This window comes from Chiloscyllium plagiosum, unplaced genomic scaffold, assembly GCF_037043375.1.
Source record: "Chiloscyllium plagiosum isolate Xiang-an unplaced genomic scaffold, Cpla_swu_hap1 HiC_scaffold_45, whole genome shotgun sequence".
Taxonomy (NCBI): domain Eukaryota; kingdom Metazoa; phylum Chordata; class Chondrichthyes; order Orectolobiformes; family Hemiscylliidae; genus Chiloscyllium; species Chiloscyllium plagiosum.
In genome coordinates this window covers 2,954,270-2,976,049 of record NW_028270183.1, presented here as the reverse complement: position 1 = coordinate 2,976,049, position 21,780 = coordinate 2,954,270, and the positions used below count along the sequence as shown (strand labels likewise).

Here is a 21,780-nt window from a genome sequence, read left to right as displayed (position 1 = left end):
TCGCATTTACTTTGGGAAAGATAGGGATCTGGGATAAAGTTAGGACTGCTGATGCTGGAGATCAGAGTCAAAAAGTGTGGTGCTGGAAAAACACAGCCGATCAGGCAGCATCCGAGGAGCAGGAGAGTCGACATTTTGAGCATAAGCCCTTCATCAGGAATGTCTCAGAGTAAACCCATTCAGCGGTGCTACATTCACTGTCTTCTCCACAGTCAGTTCTGATACTTCAGTCTGTGTGACCATACCCAATAGACCATTCCCTAACCCTCATATCAATGAGACTCGTGACTGGAAAACCAATTGTGATAGATTGGGAAATGTTCAGTGTCTTGTCACCTCAAAACACCTCAAAAATGCTTCATTCTGTTATTTGGATTTTGAAATTCAGTGACTATTATTATGTAACTTGGTGTGGTGGCCATAATATATACTGAATGGTTCTGAAAACAGGTTATGTTTTGGGTGGAGGTTTATTGGATCAGATACTGGGAGAATTTGTTACTCTATTGTGAAGTACCATAAGATCTTTAATATCTGTCTGAACCACTCGATTGCATTCTGAATTTCTGGAATGTGGTTTGAACTCACAATCTTGTCCTTCTGTTATTGTTTCTTCTGAACACTATTCTGCATGTATCTATTCTATCTGGACTTTTATCCTGTTGTAACAGTGGGAGAAAGCAAAGCAAGTGTCAGGATAAGGAATGTGTTTCTACAGGAGATGACAGAGACATTGAAGAGCTACCAAAGGTCAAAGTTTGTTCCTTGGCTGTGGTCAGAATATGGAGCTTGGTGGGAAAAAAGAAACAAACTTTGAGGAATGGCATTTGTCAGCACTACTGAAGAATGAGATAGTGAAACACACTGACCCACTCACCTCCATCAAGCTTGAGTGGATCCCTATGACGTAAGGCATTGGAGCACTGGAAGTATAACAGACAAGAGAAAGGGTTAATATGCTGACCTTTCACCTCCAGCATCTGCACTAAACTTCAACCATTACTGAGATACCTACTGTTTACCAGCTCTCCCTCTCCAAGTAACAGTAAATGAAAGGATTTCTTACCAGCAGTAATCAAGGAGGTGTGGAGGGAGCACAGGGATGTAGATATGCTGCCAGTACATGGGATACAGCATCGAGGTTGAGCCGTGTACACAAGCAGTTAACTGTGGAACAGAAAACAAATAGCAATTTACAAATAGATAAATCACAGAGAATGACTCAAGCTCCTGACTACAACCTGTGGCCACCCTCTGACAAATTGCAGAACTTGCAGCGTGGGTTGGTACCTGGGACTTCGATGTTGTGGCTATTACGGAGACATGGCTAGAACAGGGACAGGATTGGCTGTTGCAGGTTCCAGGATTTAAATGTTTTAGTAGGGTCAGAGGTGGGGGTAAAAGAGGGGGAGGTGTGGCATTGCTTGTCAAAGATAGTATTACAGCGGTGGAAAGGACGATGGATGAGGACTTGCCATCTGAGGTAGTTTGGGCTGAGGTTAGGAATAGGAAAGGTGAGGTCACCCTGTTAGGAGTCTTTTACAGGCCTCCTAATAGTCCTAGAATCATTGAAGAAAGGATAGGGAAGGTGATTCAGGAGATGAGTGACAGTAATAAGGTGGTTGTTATGGGGGTCTTTAACTTTCCTGATATTGATTGGGAAAGCTATAGCTCAAGTTCGTTAGATGGGTCAGTGTTTGTTCAATGTGTGCAGGAGAGTTTCCTGACACAATATGTAGACAGGCCAACAAGAGGTGAGGCCATACTGGATTTGGTTCTGGGTAACGAACCAGGCCAGGTGTTAGAATTAGAGGTAGGTGAGCACTTTGGGGATAGTGACCATAATTCGGTGATTTTTACTCTCGTGATGGAGAGGGATAAGTGTGTACTACAGGGCAAGAGTTATAGCTGGGGTCAGGGAAATTATGATGCGGTGAGGCATGACTTAGGATGTGTGGCTTGGAAAAGTAGACTCCAAGGCAAGAGTGTAAATGATATGTGGAGCTTGTTCAAGGAGCAACTATTGAGTGTCCTTGATAATTATGTACCTGTCAGGCAGGGAGGAAAGGGTCGTGCGAGGGAGCCGTGGTTTAATAAGGAATTGGAATCCCTTGTTAAATGGAAGAGGGCGGCCTATCTCAAGATGAGACGTGAAGGTTCAATTGGGGCGATTGAGAGTTATAGGGTAGCCAGGAAGGACCTGAAGAGAGAGCTAAGAGCAGCAAGGAGGGGACATGAAAGGTCCTTAGTCGGTAGGATTAGGGAAAACCCTAAGGCTTTCTATAGGTATGTTAGGAATAAAAGAATGACTAGGGTAGGAATAGGTCCAGTCAAGGATAGTAGTGGGAAGTTGCGTGTGGAGGTGGAAGAGATTGGGGAGACACTGAATGAATACTTTTCTTCAGTATTTACTCAGGAACAGGGCATTGTCGTCGATGTGAATACTGAGTCACAAATAAGTAGAATGGATGGCTTTGAGGTATGTAGAGAAGAGGTGTTGGAAATCCTGGAAAAGGTGAAAATAGATAAGTCCCCTGGGCCTGATGGCATTTATCCTAGGATTCTCTGGGAAGCAAGGGAGGAGATTGCAGAGCCATTGGCCTTGATTTTTATATCCTCTTTGTCTACAGGAGTAGTGCCAGAAGACTGGAGGATAGCAAATGTGGTTCCCTTGTTCAAAAAGGGGAGTAGGGATAACCCTAGTAACTATAGGCCGGTGAGTCTCACTTCTGTTGTGGGCAAAGTCTTAGAGAGAATTGTAAGGGATAGGATTTATGCACATCTGGATAGGAATAATGTGATCAAGGATAGTCAGCATGGTTTTGTGAAGGGCAGGTCGTGCCTCACAAACCTTATTGAATTCTTTGAAAAGGTGACGAAGGAGGTTGATGAGGGGAAAGCGGTAGATGTGGTGTATATGGATTTTAGTAAGGCGTTTGATAAGGTTCCCCATGGTAGGCTACTGCAGAAAATACGGAGGTATGGCATTGAGGGTGAGTTGGAGGTTTGGATTAGGAATTGGCTGGATGGAAGAAGACAGAGGGTAGTAGTTGATGGTAAAGGTTCATCTTGGAGTGCAGTTACTAGCGGTGTTCCGCAAGGATCTGTTTTGGGACCATTGCTGTTTGTCATTTTTATAAATGACCTGGAAGAGGGGTTAGAAGGTTGGGTGAGCAAGTTTGCGGATGATACGAAAGTCGGAGGAGTTGTTGACAGTGAGGAAGGATGTGGCAGGTTACAGCAGGATATAGAGAAGCTGCAGAGCTGGGCAGAAAGGTGGCAAATGGAATTCAATGTAGCTAAGTGTGAGGTGATTCACTTTGGGAAGAATAACAAAAAGATGGGGTACTGGGCTAATGGTCGGATACTTGGTAGTGTGGATGAGCAGAGGGATCTTGGTGTCCATGTACACAGATCTCTGAAAGTTGCCACCCAGGTAAATAGTGCGGTGAGGAAGGCATATGGCGTACTGGCTTTTATTGGTAGAGGAATTGAGTTCCGGAGTCCTGAGGTCATGATGCAGTTGTATAAGACTCTGGTGCGGCCGCATCTGGAATATTGTGTGCAGTTTTGGTCGCCATACTATAGGAAGGATGTGGAGGCACTGGAACGGGTGCAGAGGAGGTTTACCAGGATGTTGCCTGGTATGGAAGGAAGATCGTATGAGGAAAGACTGAGACACTTGGGGCTGTTTTCATTAGAGAAAAGAAGGTTTGGGGTGACTTGATTGAGGTGTACAAGATGATTAGGGGGTTAGATAGGGTTGACAGTGTGAACCTTTTCCCGCGTATGGAGTCGGGTATTACAAGGGGGCATAGCTTTAAATTAAGGGGGGGTAGATATAGGACTGAAGTTAGGGGTAGGTTCTTCACTCAGCGAGTCGTAAGTTCATGGAATGCCCTGCCAGTAGCAGTGGTGGACTCTCCCTCTTTATGGGCATTTAAGCGGGCATTGGATAGGTATATGGAGGATAGTGGGTTAGTATAGGTTAGGTGGGCTTGGATCGGCGCAACATCGAGGGCCAAAGGGCCTGTACTGCGCTGTATTCTTCTATGTTCTATGTAAATTGAGGGGCATGTCTTCCCCAATACTGAAGGAAGAAGACAATGGAGGCTTGAAGATTAAGCAGGGATTAAAGGAGAACAACATGTGAGAGTCTAAAAAGCATGGTGCCAATGATTGAGAAATATTGATGGTGCTCATCACCACAGCAAAGTGCCAGTGAACACCGCCGTGAGTGTTCTGACTGGGAAGAAGGGAAATTGTCGAGGAAGTTTTTACCTTTCCCAATGCCAACCTCTGTCCAGTAGGTTGGTGTGGTCCAGAGTGACCAGATGTTCCTCTATACCACACCCATAGTACAAACATTCTCTGAATGCAGGTAATGTAATTGGGATTGTCCAGGAACACCTATACAGAGGCACCTTCCAACAGCTCTCCACTGACAAGGCTGAGGAGCAAGGAATCCTCCTGATTGTCTTGTCTTAAATTCTAGCCACTTTGTTGAGCTGGGGTGAGATTAGACAACTCTGAATGGATCAAAGAAAGCTGAATGTTCTGTCAGGGCATCTCAGTTCAAGAATCCATGAACTCTTTAGATATAGACTGTCCCTGTAGATCCGATCACAGCTGTACTCTGTAGAGATAGATGGTTGAAGCTGAGTGCTGGAAGAGAATTGGGAAGGGATAGAGATTGAAGAATGACAGCAGTCTGAGCTGTCACTCACCGTGCTGAGCTTGCTGCAGGTGATAATGATGCGTCTCTCATGTAGCATACTGGCATAGAGGTGCAGCATGTTGTTCACATCCACAGCAACCACATATTCTGTCAGGTTCCTCTGTAAGCCAAAAAACATTTATACAAAACTGGCCAACAAACAGGAAATGAATTATGCAAAATTGAGCAATATCTTATGAGAAAAACTGAATCAATATCAACACAGTAGTCAATAATCCCTCACTTATTTTTGTAACTGAGTAAAACCTTCTTCAGTTTCGTGTCATTGCACAAAATCATTAATTCAGATCAAATTCCTTTTATGTCTCTGTTCTCTCTCCCTGTACGACATACTGCTACTGCCTGAGACACTCAGAGACTCATGAAAAATGCAAAGGAACTAGACAGGGCAGATTTCTGAACAGAAGCAGGAGCTATGATCAATCTGGAATATCTTTTCCTACATGGGTTGACTGTTAGGGTGAGGGGGGTGCAGGGCGGATTTGGGATAATAATGTATGGAGAATGCAGAAATCAATGCTCATTGTGATTATGATTCTTGATTCTGATATAAATGTATTGTAGTTCAGTCAACTCTAACTCCTTCACGCAAAACATTCAGTGGAAGGTTTACTATGTACATTTTGCAGTGATATGAGGTATTTATAGAAAGACGGCTATATAATGTCACTCTTAATAGGCCTCTGAACCTCCCAGTAACCTTACCAAAAAACAGCACCTTAAACTCATAAACTAGAATTTCACAGTCCCTATGACTGGGTTTACAGATTGAGTGTAAAATTCTGGTGTGTGAATAGATGTGACATTATCATCTCCTACTCCAATATCAAGACCTCTTTTCAGGTTTCTTTTCCCAAATGGATGCCCCCACCCAGATATCCTCTCCCTGTGCTCTGACCCTGAGAAGCACAGGCCTTCCCAATCCCAATTCTCTGAGCTTCCTATCCTGGCCCTTGCCACCTTCAAATAACCTCCCTGCTGACCAGCTCTTACTTATCCTGCAGGGACTGGGTGCCGTTCCAGCAGAGGGTTCACAACTCTTCAGGGAGGGACTAGGAAGCTGATGCCAACTAGACTGGTGGGACTCCCCAGAGCATTAATTGCCTATGGGGCAGCATGCCTGAGACAGGGTGAATTTCAGTACCTTTTAAGCAATGGGCAGTAAATACCACCATCTGTAAAATCCTGAACAATGTCTAATAAGTGTTCTATGAGTTCTATGCATTGTTCAATGTTCTTTCTGCCTGACATCAGCGATATTCACACATACATGTCTCCAGCGGGGTTCATGGTAATGGGAGCTCTGGCTGGTTGTTATTTGGTGAGATTTGTTGGAAAGCGAATTGGACAGATCTGTGTGCGCGTGTGTCAATGTACAAATCTATTTTGAGTGTATTTTGCATTCTTTCCCAAGACCTAGAAGCCACTTCTTGCTGATCCCTGATTGCCCTGGATATGAGTGGCCATTTCAGAGGACAGTTGAGTGTCAATGTGGTCCAGTTAAGGTCCAAACCAGAGGACAGCAGTTTTGCTTCTGTCCCTTGAGGACATTAGTGAAGCAGATACATTTTTACAACAGTCACTTCCACAATTACTGATCAAATTTAAATTCCATTAGCAGCCATTATCGGATTCCAACACGTATTCCCAAAGCATTAGCCCTGGATTACCAGATCAGTGATATTACCATTCTCCACTGGCTGTGCCTGATATAAATTGAATGGGTTCCTGCAGGTAGTTTGCCAAACATCGGCCAAACAGATTTCCCACTGGGATGATCACTGCCCCAGTCAGGCAGCCCACCACTGCCCCCAACACTCTGTCATACTTACACTCTCTGGTATAGTAGGTAAGCTGTTGCTGTCGGGGGCAATAAAATAAGAAAGCTGGAAGGAGAAGAGATCAAAAAGTTATGTTTGTATTTGAAGTTATAAAACATACAGTTTGCAGAGTGTCATTGCTCAGTGTTTGTTGCAATGAGATTAATTTTCAGGAATGTAGTTCCCACAAGGCATTAATGAGAGTAATGAGGCAGTTAACAGAGGTGCAAGGCAAAAGGATGCTTAATAATGCTGGAGACTGACATCTTCCCCCTCCTGGTTCCTCCCCTCTCCTTCTCTTCTCTCTCCCCATGTCTCCTGTATCCCCTCTCCCCCTTTTCTCCCATCCCATTTTAATCCATCCCACACCCACCTTGAAAGGGAGCCTACAGCAGCAGTTTAATCAGGCGATGGAGACACTGGTCAGGCCTAAAGGACCTGATGTTCCAGCAATGATTTACTGTTTCCCAATAAGAAATGTCCCAATGTCTTTCTGAAACCTGGTTACAGCTAATATTGCCAACACTGGGACTCATGCCTCCCTGCAACAGAGGCTGATTCATAGCCTTCAGGCTGTCAACTTCCCTTCGTCTCCAAGGAAGAAATATCAGACTGAACGATAGGTTAACCATGATGATTGATCTGTAAGGGAGATGGAGTGCAACCTGTGGGATACCTGGAGGGGAAAGTATCCAATGGTTGCCTCACACAGTCCGAAACGGACTGCTCTGTCCTGGATGGCCTGTTGCTCCCAAGCTGAGCCAGAGAGAACAGCTCTTTCACATCTCCCATCTAGATAGCCCCCTTAGGATCTCTGCCTCAGAATCTCCACCCTCAGGGGCTCCCTTTCAGGTTCTCCACCTCAGGATCTCCCCATCAAGAGCTCCCCATCAGGAGCTCCCCTTCAGAATCTCCATCGGGGTCTCTACCATGCAAACTGACTCTATAGTTACCAGGCTTCTATCCTTTGAATTATAAAGACTGAATTGTAGAGTTATATTTGCAAACTAGGAAACCATTGTTAACAAAAGAAAGATTGACAATCTGCACAATTAGAGTACGTTAGCCTGCAGACAGCACATTTTTTACACAATAGGAGCACAAGTTGCTAGTTAAGTTGGCCAGCATGCATGGGGTGCTGCTTGAGGTAAATTAGATTGAAGTTAGGTGCTGTTTGGGTTAATCTGGTCAATTCCAGTATAGTGGCTTTGGTTATCGGGTTTCACCCGACTCACCGATAGCATACCACTACTAGGATCCCTCTTCTGATCTTTCAGAAACCGTCCTGTTGTAACTCCCAGCTTCTGGGCCTTGTGAAACAGTATTATGTATTATTTTTCATTCTAAAATATCACATTACAATGTACACACTACCAACTTTATGTTAAACAAAATGCTGCACTTGCTGAGGTGAGCTACAGATCAGTAGGCAGTGCTCTCACTGAGTCAGAACCTGGGAGCCCTTGTCCCACTCCATAGATATCAGCACATAATCCAGGCAGACACTCTGAGTGCAGTGCTGAGGAAAGGCTGTATTGTCAGAGGCACTGTCTTCCAGATCAGACTGCTGGCCTCTTGGGTGTATATAATTCCATGGCATTCTTTCAAAGAAGAGCTGAGGAGTTCTCTTCAGTGCCCTGGTCAATAATTAACCAACCAGCATTTCAAAAGCAGATCATCTCATCATTGTCACATTGCTGTTTGTGGGAGCTGTTGCTCTGAAAATTGGCTGTTGTGTTTCTCGAATTACGACAGCAACTACTCTTTGAAGGTACTTTATATCACAAAACATTCCTGAAGAAGGGCTCATGCCCGAAACGTCGATTCTCCTGCTCCTTGGATGCTGCCTGACCTGCTGCGCTTTTCCAGCAACACATTTTCAGCTCTGATCTCCAGCATCTGCAGACCTCACTTTCTCCATCACAAAACATTATCAACCTGAAATATTCACTCTGTTGACCCTATTTCAATCTGGATTGTAAATAACTTATGGCTATTTTTATAAATCAGGCAGATGTATTTTCCAAAGAAAGTAAATGGCCAATTTTAGATGCTCCCCACCTAGAATTACTAAAACCACCCATTGTACTGTACCCTAGTTTATCTCAGGGATTTATGGCAGTTTTGCTGGTTTGTTTGACTATAGAAAAAGATTTAAAAAGTACATGAGGAGCAGTTTTTTTACAGAGAGAGTGTTTCATGTGTGGAATGAACTGCAGAGGACGTAGTGGTTGCAGGTACAGTTACAACATTTAAAAGACATTTGGATAAGTCCATGAATAGGGAAGGTTTGGAGGGACAAGAGCTAGGAGTAGGCAGGTGGGACTGGTTTAGTTTGAGAATATGTTCTGCATGGACTAATTGGACCGAAGAGTCTGTTTCCATACTGTATGACTCTATGACTCTATCCAAAGATGGTATACTGACCAAGTCATAATTCCTATTAATCGAAGGTATACAAAATGAACATCGCTTTGCTTTTTTAACAGGCCTATAGTGCACAGTCCAGAAAGTGGGAATGGGGACAGTATGAAACGATTGTAGATGTCCTGAGGTTGTGAAAGATGCTAAATAAATGGAGTCTCTTTCGTCTTTTTAACTTACAAGTTCAAGTTTGAGTGGAGAGTCTGGTTGGGGAGGTGGGTGAATATACAGGATTCTTAAGAGTTCTTTCACTTCATTGTCCTGCAGAAATGAAAACAAAACTTATTATAACACACAAAGAGGTGGCCAGTGCACTGAGGCAAAGGAGCAAACTCTCAAAAACGTCAGCACGTGATAAGGTTGGAAGCGTTCTAAAGGGAAGGGGTACAGGTTGGGTGAATTTCCATCATATTAGGAGTTTGATTTATTGTTGTCACATATACCAAGATACGTTGAAAGGTGTTTTGTGTGGTTTACAGGCACATCATACCATACAAAGTGCATCAGGGTAGCAGAACTCAAAACTCAAACAAACTCACATTAGCATGTGTGATACAGTAGATTGACTGAGGTTATAATTTTACACATTGTGATATTTACCTGTCCTTTTGCCAGGCAGTCAGCGATATTGTTTAGGAGCTTGTAGAAAACTTCAAACCAGGGCAAGAAACTAGAAAATAAATGGAGCAATGAATAAAAGGTTGCAAGGACCTAGTTACAAAAGAAAAGCTGTCCCAGTTCAGTTAAGAGATTTCATTTAATTTATCCTTATTTTAAAATAATTATTATATTGAAATGGTGGAGGCTGGCACAATTGCAACATTTAAAAAGCACTTGGATGGGTTGATGAACAGGAAGGGTTTGGAGGGGTATGGGCCGGGTGCTGGCAGGTGGGACTAGATTGGGTTGGGATATCTGGCTGGCATGGATGAGTTGGACCGAAGGGTCTGTTTCTGTGCTGTACATCTCTATGACTCAATGCTGCATACTTTGCCAATGACCACTCCTGGTTTATATTCCCTTTAATATCTTCATTACGTTCCAATGTCTCTAACATTATTGTCTATTTCTATCCATTCATTGACCTTCTCTGGAAATGCTTCCCAGAAAGTGTTCCTGTCTCGCTGGGCATGAACTGAGAGCTACTGTCTGTCCTTCAGCATCTTGAATTGCACTCACTGTTCAGGTGTGAGCCTAGATACTGAGAGTCAGGAGACATTTACTTTTAAATTAACCTGACCCGCCTCCAACATCTTACGGAGGGTCTCATACTCCTCTCTCCCCAGGGATGCGTCTCTCGCACTCCTCTCTTCCCCCAGGGATGGGTCTCTCACACTCCACGTTCCCCCTGGGACAAGAATCTCACACCCCTCTCTCCCCAGGGATGTGTCTCTCACACTCCTCTCTCTCCAGGGACAAGTCTCCCACATCCCTCTCTCCCCAGGGGTGAGGCTGTCACACTCCTCTCTCCCCAGGGATGTGTCTCTCACACTCCTCTCTCTCCAGGGACAAGTCTCTCACACTCCTCTCTCTCCAGGGACATGTCTCCCACATCCCTCTCTACCCCAGGGGTGAGGCTGTCACACTCCTCTCTCCCCCAGGGACAAGTCTCTCACACCCCTCTCTCCCGAGGGGTGAGTCTCTCACACTCCTCTCTCCCCCAGGGACAAGTCTCCCACACCCCTCTCTACCCCAGGGGTGAGTCTCTCACAGTCCTCTCTCCCCCAGGGATGAGACTCGCACATCCCTCTCTACCCCAGGGGTGAGTCTCTGACACTCCTCTCTCCCCCAGGGATGAGTCTCTCACATCCCTCTCTACCCCGGGGATGTGTCTCTCACACTCCTCTCTCCCCAGGGATGAGACTCGCACATCCCTCTCTCCCCAGGGACAAGTCTCTCACACTCCGCTCTCCCCAGGGACAAGTCTCTCACACTCCGCTCTCCCCAGGGACAAGTCTCTCACATCCCTCTCTCCCCCAGGGGTGAATCTCTCACATCCCTCTCTACCCCGGGAATGAGTCTTTTACACTCCTCTCACCTCAGGCGATGAATTTCTCACATCCCTCTCTCCCCAGGGACAAGTCTCTCACACACCTCTCTCCCCAGGGACAGGTCTCTCGCAGTCCTCTCTCCCCAGGGGATGAGTCTCTCACACTCTTCCGCCCCAGGGATGTGACTCTCATATTCCTCTCTCCCAGAGACAAGTCTCTCACACCCTCTCTCCCCAGGGGTGAGTCTCTCTCACTCCTCTCTGCCCAGGGACAAGTCTCTAACACTCCTCTCTCCCCAGGGGTGAGTCTCTCACACATCTCTCTCCCCAGAGATGTGTCTCTCACACCCCTCTCTCCCTAGGGGATGAGTCTCTCACACCCCTCTCTCCCCAGGGACATCTCTCACACCCCTCTCTCCCCAGGGATGAGTCTCTCACACTCCTCTCTCCCCCAGGGATGTGTCTCTCACACTCCTCTCTCCCTCAGGGACACATCTCTCACACCCCTCTCTCCCCCAGGGATGTGTCTCTCACACTCCTCTCTCCCCAGGGGATGAGTCTCTCACACTCCTCTCTCCCCCAGGGATGTGACTCTCACACTCCTCTCTCCCCAGGGATGAGTCTCTCACACACCTCTCTCCCCAGGGACAAGTCTCTCACACACCTCTCTCCCCAGGGACAAGTCTCTCACACCCCCCTCTCCCCCAGAGACAAGTCTCTCACACCCCTCTCTCCCCAGGGTATGAGTCTCTCACACCCATCTCTCCCCCAGAGACAAGTCTCTCACACCCTGTCTCCCCAGGGTATGAGTCTCTCACACCCCTCTCTTCCCAGGGACAAGTCTCTAACACTCCTCTCTCCCCAGGGGTGAGTCTCTCACACATCTCTCTCCCCCAGGGGTGAGTCTCTCACACCCCTCTCTCCCCATGGATGTGTCTCTCACACGCCTCTCTCCCCAGGGTATGAGTCTCTCACACCCCTCTCTCCCTCAGGGACACATCTCTCACACCCCTCTCTCCCCCAGGGATGAGTCTCTCACACTCCTCTCTCCCCCAGGGATGAGTCTCTCACACTCCTCTCTCCCCCAGGGACAGGTCTCTCACACTATTCTCCCCCCAGGGGTGGGTCTCTCACACCCCTCTCTCCCCAGGGACATCTCTCACACCCCTCTCTCCCCAGGGACAGGTCTCTCGCAGTCCTCTCTCCCCAGGGGATGAGTCTCTCACATCCCTCTCTCCCCAGGGATGTGACTCTCATATTCCTCTCTCCCCAGGGACAAGTCTCTCACACTCCTCTCTCCCCAGGGACAAGTCTCTCACACTCCTCTCTCCCCAGGGACAAGTCTCTCACACACCTCTCTCCCCAGGGACAAGTCTCTCACACCCTCTCTCCCCAGGGGTGAGTCTCTCTCACACATCTCTCTCCCCAGGGTATGAGTCTCTCACACTCCTCTCTCCCCCAGGGACATGTCTCTCACACCCATCTCTCCCCCAGAGACAAGTCTGTCACACCCCTCTCTCCCCAGGGACAAGTCTCTCACACACCTCTCTCCCCAGGGACAAGTCTCTCACACACCTCTCTCCCCAGGGACAAGTCTCTCACACACCCCTCTCCCCCAGAGACAAGTCTCTCACACCCTCTCTCCCCAGGGGTGAGTCTCTCTCACTCCTCTCTCTCCCCCAGGGATGAGTCTCTAACACTCCTCTCTCCCCAGGGTATGAGTCTCTCACACCCCTCTCTCCCCTGGGACAAGTCTCTCACACCCCTCTCTCCCCAGGGTATGAGTCTCTCACACCCCTCTCTCCCCTGGGACAAGTCTCTCACACTCCCCTCTCCCCAGGTATGAGTCTCTCACACTCCCCTCTCCCCAGGGACTAGTCTCTCACACTCCTCTCTCCCCAGGTATGAGTCTCTCACACTCCTCTCTCCCCAGGGACGAGTCTCTCACACTCCTCTCTCCCCCAGAGACAAGTCTCTCACAGTCCTCTCTCCCCAGGGATGTGTCTCTCACACCCCTCTCTCCCTCAGGGACAAGTCTCTCACAGTCCTCTCTCCCCAGGGACGAGTCTCTCACACTCCTCTCTCCCCCAGAGACAAGTCTCTCACAGTCCTCTCTCCCCAGGGATGTGTCTCTCACACCCCTCTCTTCCTCAGGGACAAGTCTCTCACACCCCTCTCTCCCTCAGGGACAAGTCTCTCACAGTCCTCTCTCCCCAGGGATGTGTCTCCCACACTCCTCTCTCCCAGGGATGTGTCTCTCACACTCCTCTCTCCCTCAGGGACAAGTCTCTCACACCCCTCTCTCCCCAGGGACAAGTCTCTCACACCCCTCTCTCCCTCAGGGACAAGTCTCTCACAGTCCTCTCTCCCCAGGGATGTGTCTCCCACACTCCTCTCTCCCCAGGGATGTGTCTCTCACACTCCTCTCTCCCTCAGGGACAAGACTCTCACACTCCTCTCTTCCTCAGGGACAAGTCTCTCACATCCCTCTCTCCCCAGGGATGTGTCTCTCACACCCCTCTCTCCCTCAGGACAAGTCTCTCACACCCCTCTCTCCCCAGGGATGTGTCTCTCACACCCCTCTCTCCCTCAGGGACAAGTCTCTCCCACTCCTCTCTCCCCAGGGATGTGATGGGTACATTCTGACACAATATCAGTGCATGTGAGATGATTTGTGGTTTAAACCAGCTCTCCTGGCACCAATAAATTATTGCTGAGGTCTTTATTTTGGACAGGATGTGAAACTGGGACAAGAACAGAAAGTCCTGGAAAAACTCAGCAGGCCTGGCCACATCTGCTGAGAGCAAAACAGAGTTAATGTTTCAAATCCAGTGATGCTTTGTCAGAATTGTGAAACTGGAATCTCACATCTCGATATCAATGTGGCAGAGATTCCCTATTTGAAGGGACTGAGAGGGGTGTTTCCTCGTCGTGCTCATATTCCTGGAAAAAACAATGACACCGCAGGGAGATAACAATGCAAACATTGCTAGCCTGCCATATAGAAGGGGTGACACATAGCTAACAGATTGAGACAGATTTAACTTAAAACTGAAACCTGTAAACAGACAGGGTGGAAATTTGTTTTCAAACACTAAGAAACACGATCACAGAGGATTAATTAGCCATACAAAGGATGTGGTCATTGTAAAAGGCATCAACTGGAGATTCATCCAGTTTCACAAAGAAATGTAAAGTACTGTAATAGTTTGTAGTCATTGGATAAAGAAAATGCACATATCAACATGATTGCCAAATAAGTAACTGCGTAAACCCATCGATGCTCAGACAGGCAGTTTGTCCAAGAACTGTCCTGTGCTTCCATTAAGTTACTGTCTTGTTCCATCTTTCAACCATCTCAATCGTTGATGTCACTGTAACACTCCAGCAGCACTGAAACAGATTAGCTGGTTGTTTGTCACTGTGCTTTTTTGAGGGTCCTACCTGAGGATGCAGACGCAGGTCTTCGATCCTCCAGTCAGCCGGCAGAAGCCAAACCGTTGGTTTCCATTTAGATCTGTCAGCACGAAGGTGAACTGCTGGACCACTGAGCTCTCCCACACCCTGCCAAACACAAACATGATTGACAGCTCATACAGTCAGTGGTGCTGGAAGAGCACAGCAATTCAGGCAGCATCCGAGGACAGGCAAAATCGACGTTTCGGGCAAAAGCCCTTCATCAGGAATAATTCCTGATGAAGGGCTTTTGCCCGAAACGTCGATTTTGCCTGTCCTCGGATGCTGCCTGAACTGCTGTGCTCTTCCAGCGCCACTGATCCAGAATCTGGTTTCCAGCATCTGCAGTCATTGTTTTTACCTAGCTCATACAGTCAGTTCACATATGACCATCCAGATTCAGATTTGTAACCCAGTAATCAACTCAGCAGAGGACTTCATGCAGTCTATGCAAATATTACTTTATGCTCTCATTGCAAACTACCATTACATACACACTAAAGATCCACTCAATTGTCAACACATTTGGCCAGTTAGCTGGCAGATCAGGACACTCGCCATTGGGAGTTATATGGACACGCCTGATGACTGCTACAGCAAAATTAGTCTGTGTGTGCTTTGGACAAAGACAGGATGCCTGGGCTATAATGCCCCATCGTTAAATATCCTTCCAGTGTTCACAGTCAGTGTCTGTCAAGAGTGTGCTTTGGGTCCTGGTTTGGATATGAATAAAGAGTTTACCCAAAACGAATGACCCCAAAGGGGTGAATCAGCACTGGGTGAATGTGGCTCAAAGGATAATAACGACAATATTCTCCAACCTATGAACATCACTCAATGTCAGGGTCAACTTTATAACAGGACGGAAGCAAGACAAAAAGACAATAAAATTTAATCAGCCCTCACGAAAATAGTACCTTAGTCTTAGTCATAGAAACAGCATTGTTTTTAACCCAGGGATGGGGAAAAAGAATTAACTTTAAGACATACACAATCCAGAGTCAAACTGTAATCTTGGTCCCAGTATGAGTGCCCTTTGCAGTAAACAAGTTATCTCACTAATACACTATCACAAACTGATGTTTAGCAATTACAGATGGAAATGTGTTGCTGGAAAAGCGCAGCAGGTCAGGCAGCATCTAGGGAACAGTAGAATCGACGTTTCGGGCATTAGCCCTTCTTCAGGAATGCCCGAAACGTCGATTCTACAGTTCCCTAGATGCTGCCTGACCTGCTGCGCTTTTCCAGCAACATATTTCCATCTCTGATCTCCAGCATCTGCAGACCTCACTTTCTCCGTTTAGCAATTACAGTATGTTTTTAAAAAATGCAACCCCACTAATTCCCGGTCTTTTGCACACTTGATGTTGAATTAGCAGAACATGCAGAAAAACTCAGACTATCTTGTTATCTTGTTGGTATGTCGTTTCATAACATATTACACAGAGATTGCTGGCAGTGCTGTGGAAACAACCAGTTTTTCAAGTGCTCTATCAAACGTTGGAACATAGGACCAGAAGTGGGCCATTCAGCCCATTGAACCTGTTCTGTCATTTAGAACATAGAACATAGAACGTAGAAGAATACAGCGCAGTACAGGCCCTTCAGCCCTCGATGTTGCGCCGATCCAAGCCCACCTAACCTACACTAGCCCACTATCCTCCATATGCCTATCCAATGCCCGCTTAAATGCCCATAATGAGGGAGAGTCCACCACTGCTACTGGCAGGGCATTCCACGAACTCACGACTCGCTGAGTAAAGAACCTACCCCTAACATCTGTCCTATACCTACTCCCCCTTAATTTAAAGCTATGCCCCCTTGTAATAGCTGACTCCATATGTGGAAAAAGATTCTCACTGTCAACCCTATCTAAACCCCTAATCATCTTGTACACCTCTATCAAGTCACCCCTAAACCTTCATTTCTCCAATGAAAACAGCCCCAAGTGCCTCAGCCTTTCCTCATACGATCTTCCTACCATACCAGGCAACATCCTGGTAAACCTCCTCTGCACCCGTTCCAGTGCCTCCACATCCTTCCTATAGTACGGCGACCAAAACTGCACACAATACTCCAGATTCGGCCGCACCAGAGTCTTATACAACTGCAACATGACCTCAGTACTCCGGAACTCAATTCCTCTACCAATAAAAGCCAGTACGCCATATGCCTTCTTCACCGCACTATTTACCTGGGTGGCAACTTTCAGAGATCTGTGTACATGGACACCAAGATCCCTCTGCTCATCCACACTACCAAGTATCCGACCATTAGCCCAGTACCCCATCTTTTTGTTACTCTTACCAAAGTGAATCAGCTCACACTTAGCTACATTGAACTCCATTTGCCACCTTTCTGCCCAGTTCTGCAGCTTATCTATATCCCGCTGTAACCTGCCACGTCCTTCCTCACTGTCTACAACTCCTCCGACTTTCTTATCATCTGCAAACTTGCTCACCCAACCTTCTAACCCCTCCTCCAGGTCATTTATAAAAATGACAAACAGCAATGGTCCCAAAACAGATCCTTGCGGAACACCGCTAGTGACGGCACTCCAAGATGAACCTTTGCCATCAACTACTACCCTTTGTCTTCTTCCATCCAGCCAATTCCTAATCCAAACCTCCAACTCACCCTCAATGCCATACCTCCGTATGTTTTGCAGTAGTCTACCATGGGGAACCTTATCAAACGCCTTACTAAAATCCATATACACCACATCTACCGCTTTCCCCTCGTCCACCTCCTTAGTCACCTTCTCAAAGAATTCAATAAGGTTTGTGAGGCACGACCTGCCCTTCACAAAACCATGCTGACTATCCGTGATCACATTATTCCTATCCAGATGTTCATAAATCCTATCCCTTACAATTCTCTCTAAGACTTTGCCCACAACAGAAGTGAGACTCACCGGCCTATAGTTACTAGGGTTATCCCTACTCCCCTTCTTGAACAAGGGAACCACATTTGCTAGCACTATCTTCTGGCACTACTCCTGTAGACAACGAGGACATAAAAATCAAGGCCAATGGCTCTGCAATCTCCTCCCTTGCTTCCCAGAGAATCCTAGGATAAATGCCATCAGGCCCAGGGGACTTATCTATTTTCACCCTTTCCAGAATTTCCGACACCTCTTCTCTACATACCTCAAAGCCATCCATTCTACTTAATTGTGACTCAGTATTCACATTGACAATAATGTCCTGTTCCTGATTGAATACTGACGAAAAGTATTCATTCAGTGTCTCCCCAATCTCTTCCGCCTCAACACGCAACTTCCCACTACTATCCTTGACTGGACCTATTCCTACCCTAGTCATTCTTTTATTCCTAATCATTTAATATGATTATGATTGATCAAACACTTCAATGATTTTTACCCACACTATCACCATAATTCTTTACACTATTGTAATCAGAAATCTATCAAACTCTACCTCAAAGACTGAGCTTCCACAGCCCTAGTGGTACAGAATTCCAAACATTCTCAGTTTGTCTAAGGTAGGTGCAGAATAAAGCTTGTGTATCTAAACACCTGAAGCACACAAACTCTGTAACACTATTGGCTTCCCAGTTCCCCCGCCACCAGCCCAATTGTGCTTGTCTTTTCTCAGATTGCCCTTTTATGAGTTTGATGTTACCAGAGCAGTTTCCAGCATTGGAAATGATTATTCAGTTCATCCTGTCCATGGAGGATCTTTGCTACAGTCATTTGACATTATGCCCACATTCTGGTCCTCTTCCTAAAGCTCTGCATCTTCCTTGGCATGAACTCTCCAGTAAATTCAGTAATGGCCCCAAGTCTCAGCCACTCCATGTAGTAAAGGATTCCAATAATAAAGAGCTGTTTCCTTCTTTCCTTAATGGGCGGCACGGTGGCACAGTGGTTAGCACTGCTGCCTCACAGCGCCAGAGACCCGGGTTCAATTCCCGACTCAGGCGACTGACTGTGTGGAGTTTGCACGTTCTCCCCGTGTCTGCGTGGGTTTCCTCTGGGTGCTCCGGTTTCCTCCCACAATCCAAAAAATGTGCGGGTCAGGTGAATTGGCCATGCTAAATTGCCCGTAGTGTTAGGTTAAAGGGGTAAATGTAGGGGTATGGGTGTGTTGCGCTTCGGCGGGTCGGTGTGGACTTGTTGGGCCGAAGGGCCTGTTTCCACACTGTAAGTAATCTAATCTAATCTAATCTCCCACTCATTCTCCTCGTGATAATATTAATTGTTGACCCTTGGGTTCGACATCTTCTGGTTGAATAATAATCTCTAAAATTCTTTTGGAGTTAATTTAGTGAAAAAAGGAATATTTAAGAAAAACTTAAACACTGCTTTAACCTGTCACTGTGACTTGTGGTATTGCACCCAACAGGAACTACTGAGGCCTAACGTTCAACTTGATTTCAATGAGGAACTGAAACTGACCTCAGACTAAGGAGGTTTAGGGACATGACATTTAGCCCCAGGGTTCAGTCTTACCTTTCCACATCGAAAGGAAAGCAGAATTTGGGCAAGCTCTGCAGAGATTCCTGTGAGAGAAAAGCAGGCATAGATTCATGTTTAAGAACTGCTGTCGGTAACATATCAGGTTAGTGTGTGTATGTGTCTGGGCCTCTGATAGCTCAGGTCATTGTGACACTGAGTCAAATATCCCTGGATTTGATTCCTGGGCCCCACTCTAGCTTACTGACCACTGGTTTTGAAGGCTGCATGCATATTGTAGGATTTGACAATATGTGTACAATGGGGCATTGATCACTTGGGCCAATGGACCAATGGGTCAAGGAGTTTAATTTAGATAAATGTGAGGTGCTGCATTTTGGTAAGGCAAACCAGGGCAGAACTTATACAGTTAATGGTAGGACCCTGGGGGGGCGGGGAGGGGGTGTTGCTGAACAAACAGACCTAGGGGTGCAGATTCATAGTCCCTACAAAGTGGAATTGAAAATAGACAGGGTGGTGAAGAAGGCATTTGGTATGCTTGCCTTTAGTGGTCAGAAGATTGAGTATAGGAGTTGGGATGTTAAGTTGCGGCTGTACTGGACATTGGTGAGGCCACTTTTAGAATATTGCATACAACTCTGGTCGTCCATCTATAGGAACAATGTTGTTAAACTTGAAAGAGTGCAGAAAAGATTTACAAGGATGTTGCTGGGATTGGAGTGTTTCAGCTATAGGGAAGAGCTGAATAGGCTGGGGATTTTTTTCCTGGAGCATTGGAGGCTGAGGGATGACTTTATAGAGGTTTATAAAATCATGAGGACCCATGGATAGGGTAAATAGGCAAAGTCTTTTTCCTAAGGTGGGGGAGCCCAAAAGTAGAGAATGTAGGTTTAAGGTGAGAGGGGAAAATTTTAAAAAGGACCTGTGGGGTAACCTTTTCATGTGGAGAGTGGTATGTGCCTGGAATGATGCTCCAGAGGAAGTAGTGGAAATACTTAAATTACAACATCTGAAAGGCATCTGGATGGGTACACAAATAGGAAGGGTTTAGAAGGATATGGGCCAAATGCTGGCAAATAGGACTCGATTAATTTAGGATATCTGGTTGGCGTGGACAAATTGGACTGATGGATCTGTTTCCATGCTGTACAAGTCTTTGACCCTATAACTGTGATGTCTTCACTTGTCACATAACCTGTTGACAATTCATGATGAGTTTTTAACTCATTCGAAACATGTCCACTTAGAGTTAAAGTTGGGCCTTTACTGCCTGGTTTCAAGATAAACGTGTGGATGAGTAAACTGAGGAAAACAAGGTGGAGGGATAAATGGATTAAACTAAAGAAGGTGAAGAATTCCCATTTAGCAACCATGTTGTAAAGGATTAGGAGATGGCACTGAGACAGCAGTCAGCCAGGCACTCTGATTAGCTGTTGTGTATTAGGACTCCCTCAGCAGTGTGCATATACGATAAAACAATTCACACACAAGATAACAAAACAGTATTATAATCAATAAATACTTAACATGACCCATGAGAGCATAAGAAATAGGAACAGGAATGGGCAGTACAGCCCTGAGCTTGCTCCACTATTCAAAAGCTGAATCCATAGCTGATCTCATCTTCCTCACATTCCTGCCCTTTCTGCATAACCCTTGATTCTGTGACTGATTAAGAATCTATCTAGCTCAGCCTTAAATATCCACAAGGACTCTGCTCCCAAAGCTCTATGTGGCAAAGACTCACAACCTTCTGAAGGAAGGACTCCTTCCTCATCTCAGTCTTAACTGGCGCCCCTTTTATTGAGACTGTGCTCTTTGGTTCCAGACTGTCCCATGAGGAAAAACATCCTCTCAGCATGTACCCTGTCAAGTCTCTTAAGAATTCAACAAGTTTCAATGAGATCATTTCTCATTCTTCTAAACTCCAGTGGGTAGAGTCCCAACCTGTTCAGCCTTTGCTCATAAGACAATCCCTCCAAACCAGGATCATCCGAGTGAACCTTCTCTGAACTGCCTCCAATAAAATAATATCTTTTCTTAAATAAAAGAACCAAGACTGCTCACAGTACTCCAGATGTGGTCTCCCTAGCACCTTGTACAGTTGCAGTAAGATTCTCCTACTCTTAAAATCTAACCTCCTTGAAATAAGGGCCAATATTCCATTATCTTTCCTCATTACCTGCTGCACCTACTAGCTTTCTATGTTTCATGTACAACTACCCCCAGTTCCCTCTGTTTTGCAGCTTTTTGTAGTTTCTCTCCAGTAAATAATATTCTGTTCTTTGGTTCTCTTTTCCAAAATGAACAACTTCACATGTTCCCATATTGTACTCCATTTGCCCACTCATTTAACCTGTAAATATCTTCCTGTAAACTGTTTGTATCCCTCACACATCCTGTCTTTCTACCTGTCCTTACGTTGTCTGCAAATTTGGCTACAGTACATTCACTTTCTTCCTCCAAGTCATTAATATATTATAACTAGTTGCAGTAGCAGCACTGATTCCTGTGGAACCCCACTGGTCACGGGTTGCCAGCCTGAAAAAGAGTCCCTTATCCCCACTTGCTGCTTTCTGCCAATGAGCCAATTCTCTCTCCATGCCAATACACTCCTCCAAATACAACACATCTACTAGTTACCCTCTATTCACTCTGGTTGAGATTTCCTTGAAAATATGAATAAGTTAGTCCAATATGACTTCCCTTTCTTGAATCCACACTGACTCTGCTTGACTGGATTATGATTTTCCAAATGTTCTGCGATAACTTCCTTAATAATTGATGCCAATACTTTTCTAACAATAGATGTTAGGCCCAAAACAATCTATTAAAACCTATTAGAGTTCATACTCCAAAGTAACTTACATCCTTTTAAACAGGAGCTCAGAATTAGTATGAAAGTTCAGCAGAT

The 21,780-nt window shown here is 45.9% G+C and overlaps 1 protein-coding gene across 3 annotated transcripts in view; it reads right to left on the bottom strand.

Annotated features, from left to right (window-relative positions):
• The window catches only part of LOC122552390 (DENN domain-containing protein 1B-like), an 83,644-nt gene that overhangs the window by 36,108 nt on the left and 25,756 nt on the right, over nt 1-21,780 (bottom strand). The window contains exons 4-12 of one of the 3 annotated variants that reach the window (XM_087983376.1): nt 18,903-18,952; nt 14,417-14,536; nt 9,583-9,652; nt 9,163-9,243; nt 7,794-7,868; nt 6,571-6,624; nt 4,728-4,838; nt 1,067-1,167; nt 878-923 (exon numbers count right to left, since the gene is read on the bottom strand). In XM_087983376.1, the coding sequence (XP_087839502.1) occupies nt 878-923; nt 1,067-1,167; nt 4,728-4,838; nt 6,571-6,624; nt 7,794-7,868; nt 9,163-9,243; nt 9,583-9,652; nt 14,417-14,536; nt 18,903-18,952 (708 nt within the window). The remainder of the gene's footprint in view (nt 1-877; nt 924-1,066; nt 1,168-4,727; nt 4,839-6,570; nt 6,625-7,793; nt 7,869-9,162; nt 9,244-9,582; nt 9,653-14,416; nt 14,537-18,902; nt 18,953-21,780) is intronic. The other 2 variants (XM_087983378.1, XM_087983379.1) reach the window with 2 other exon arrangements.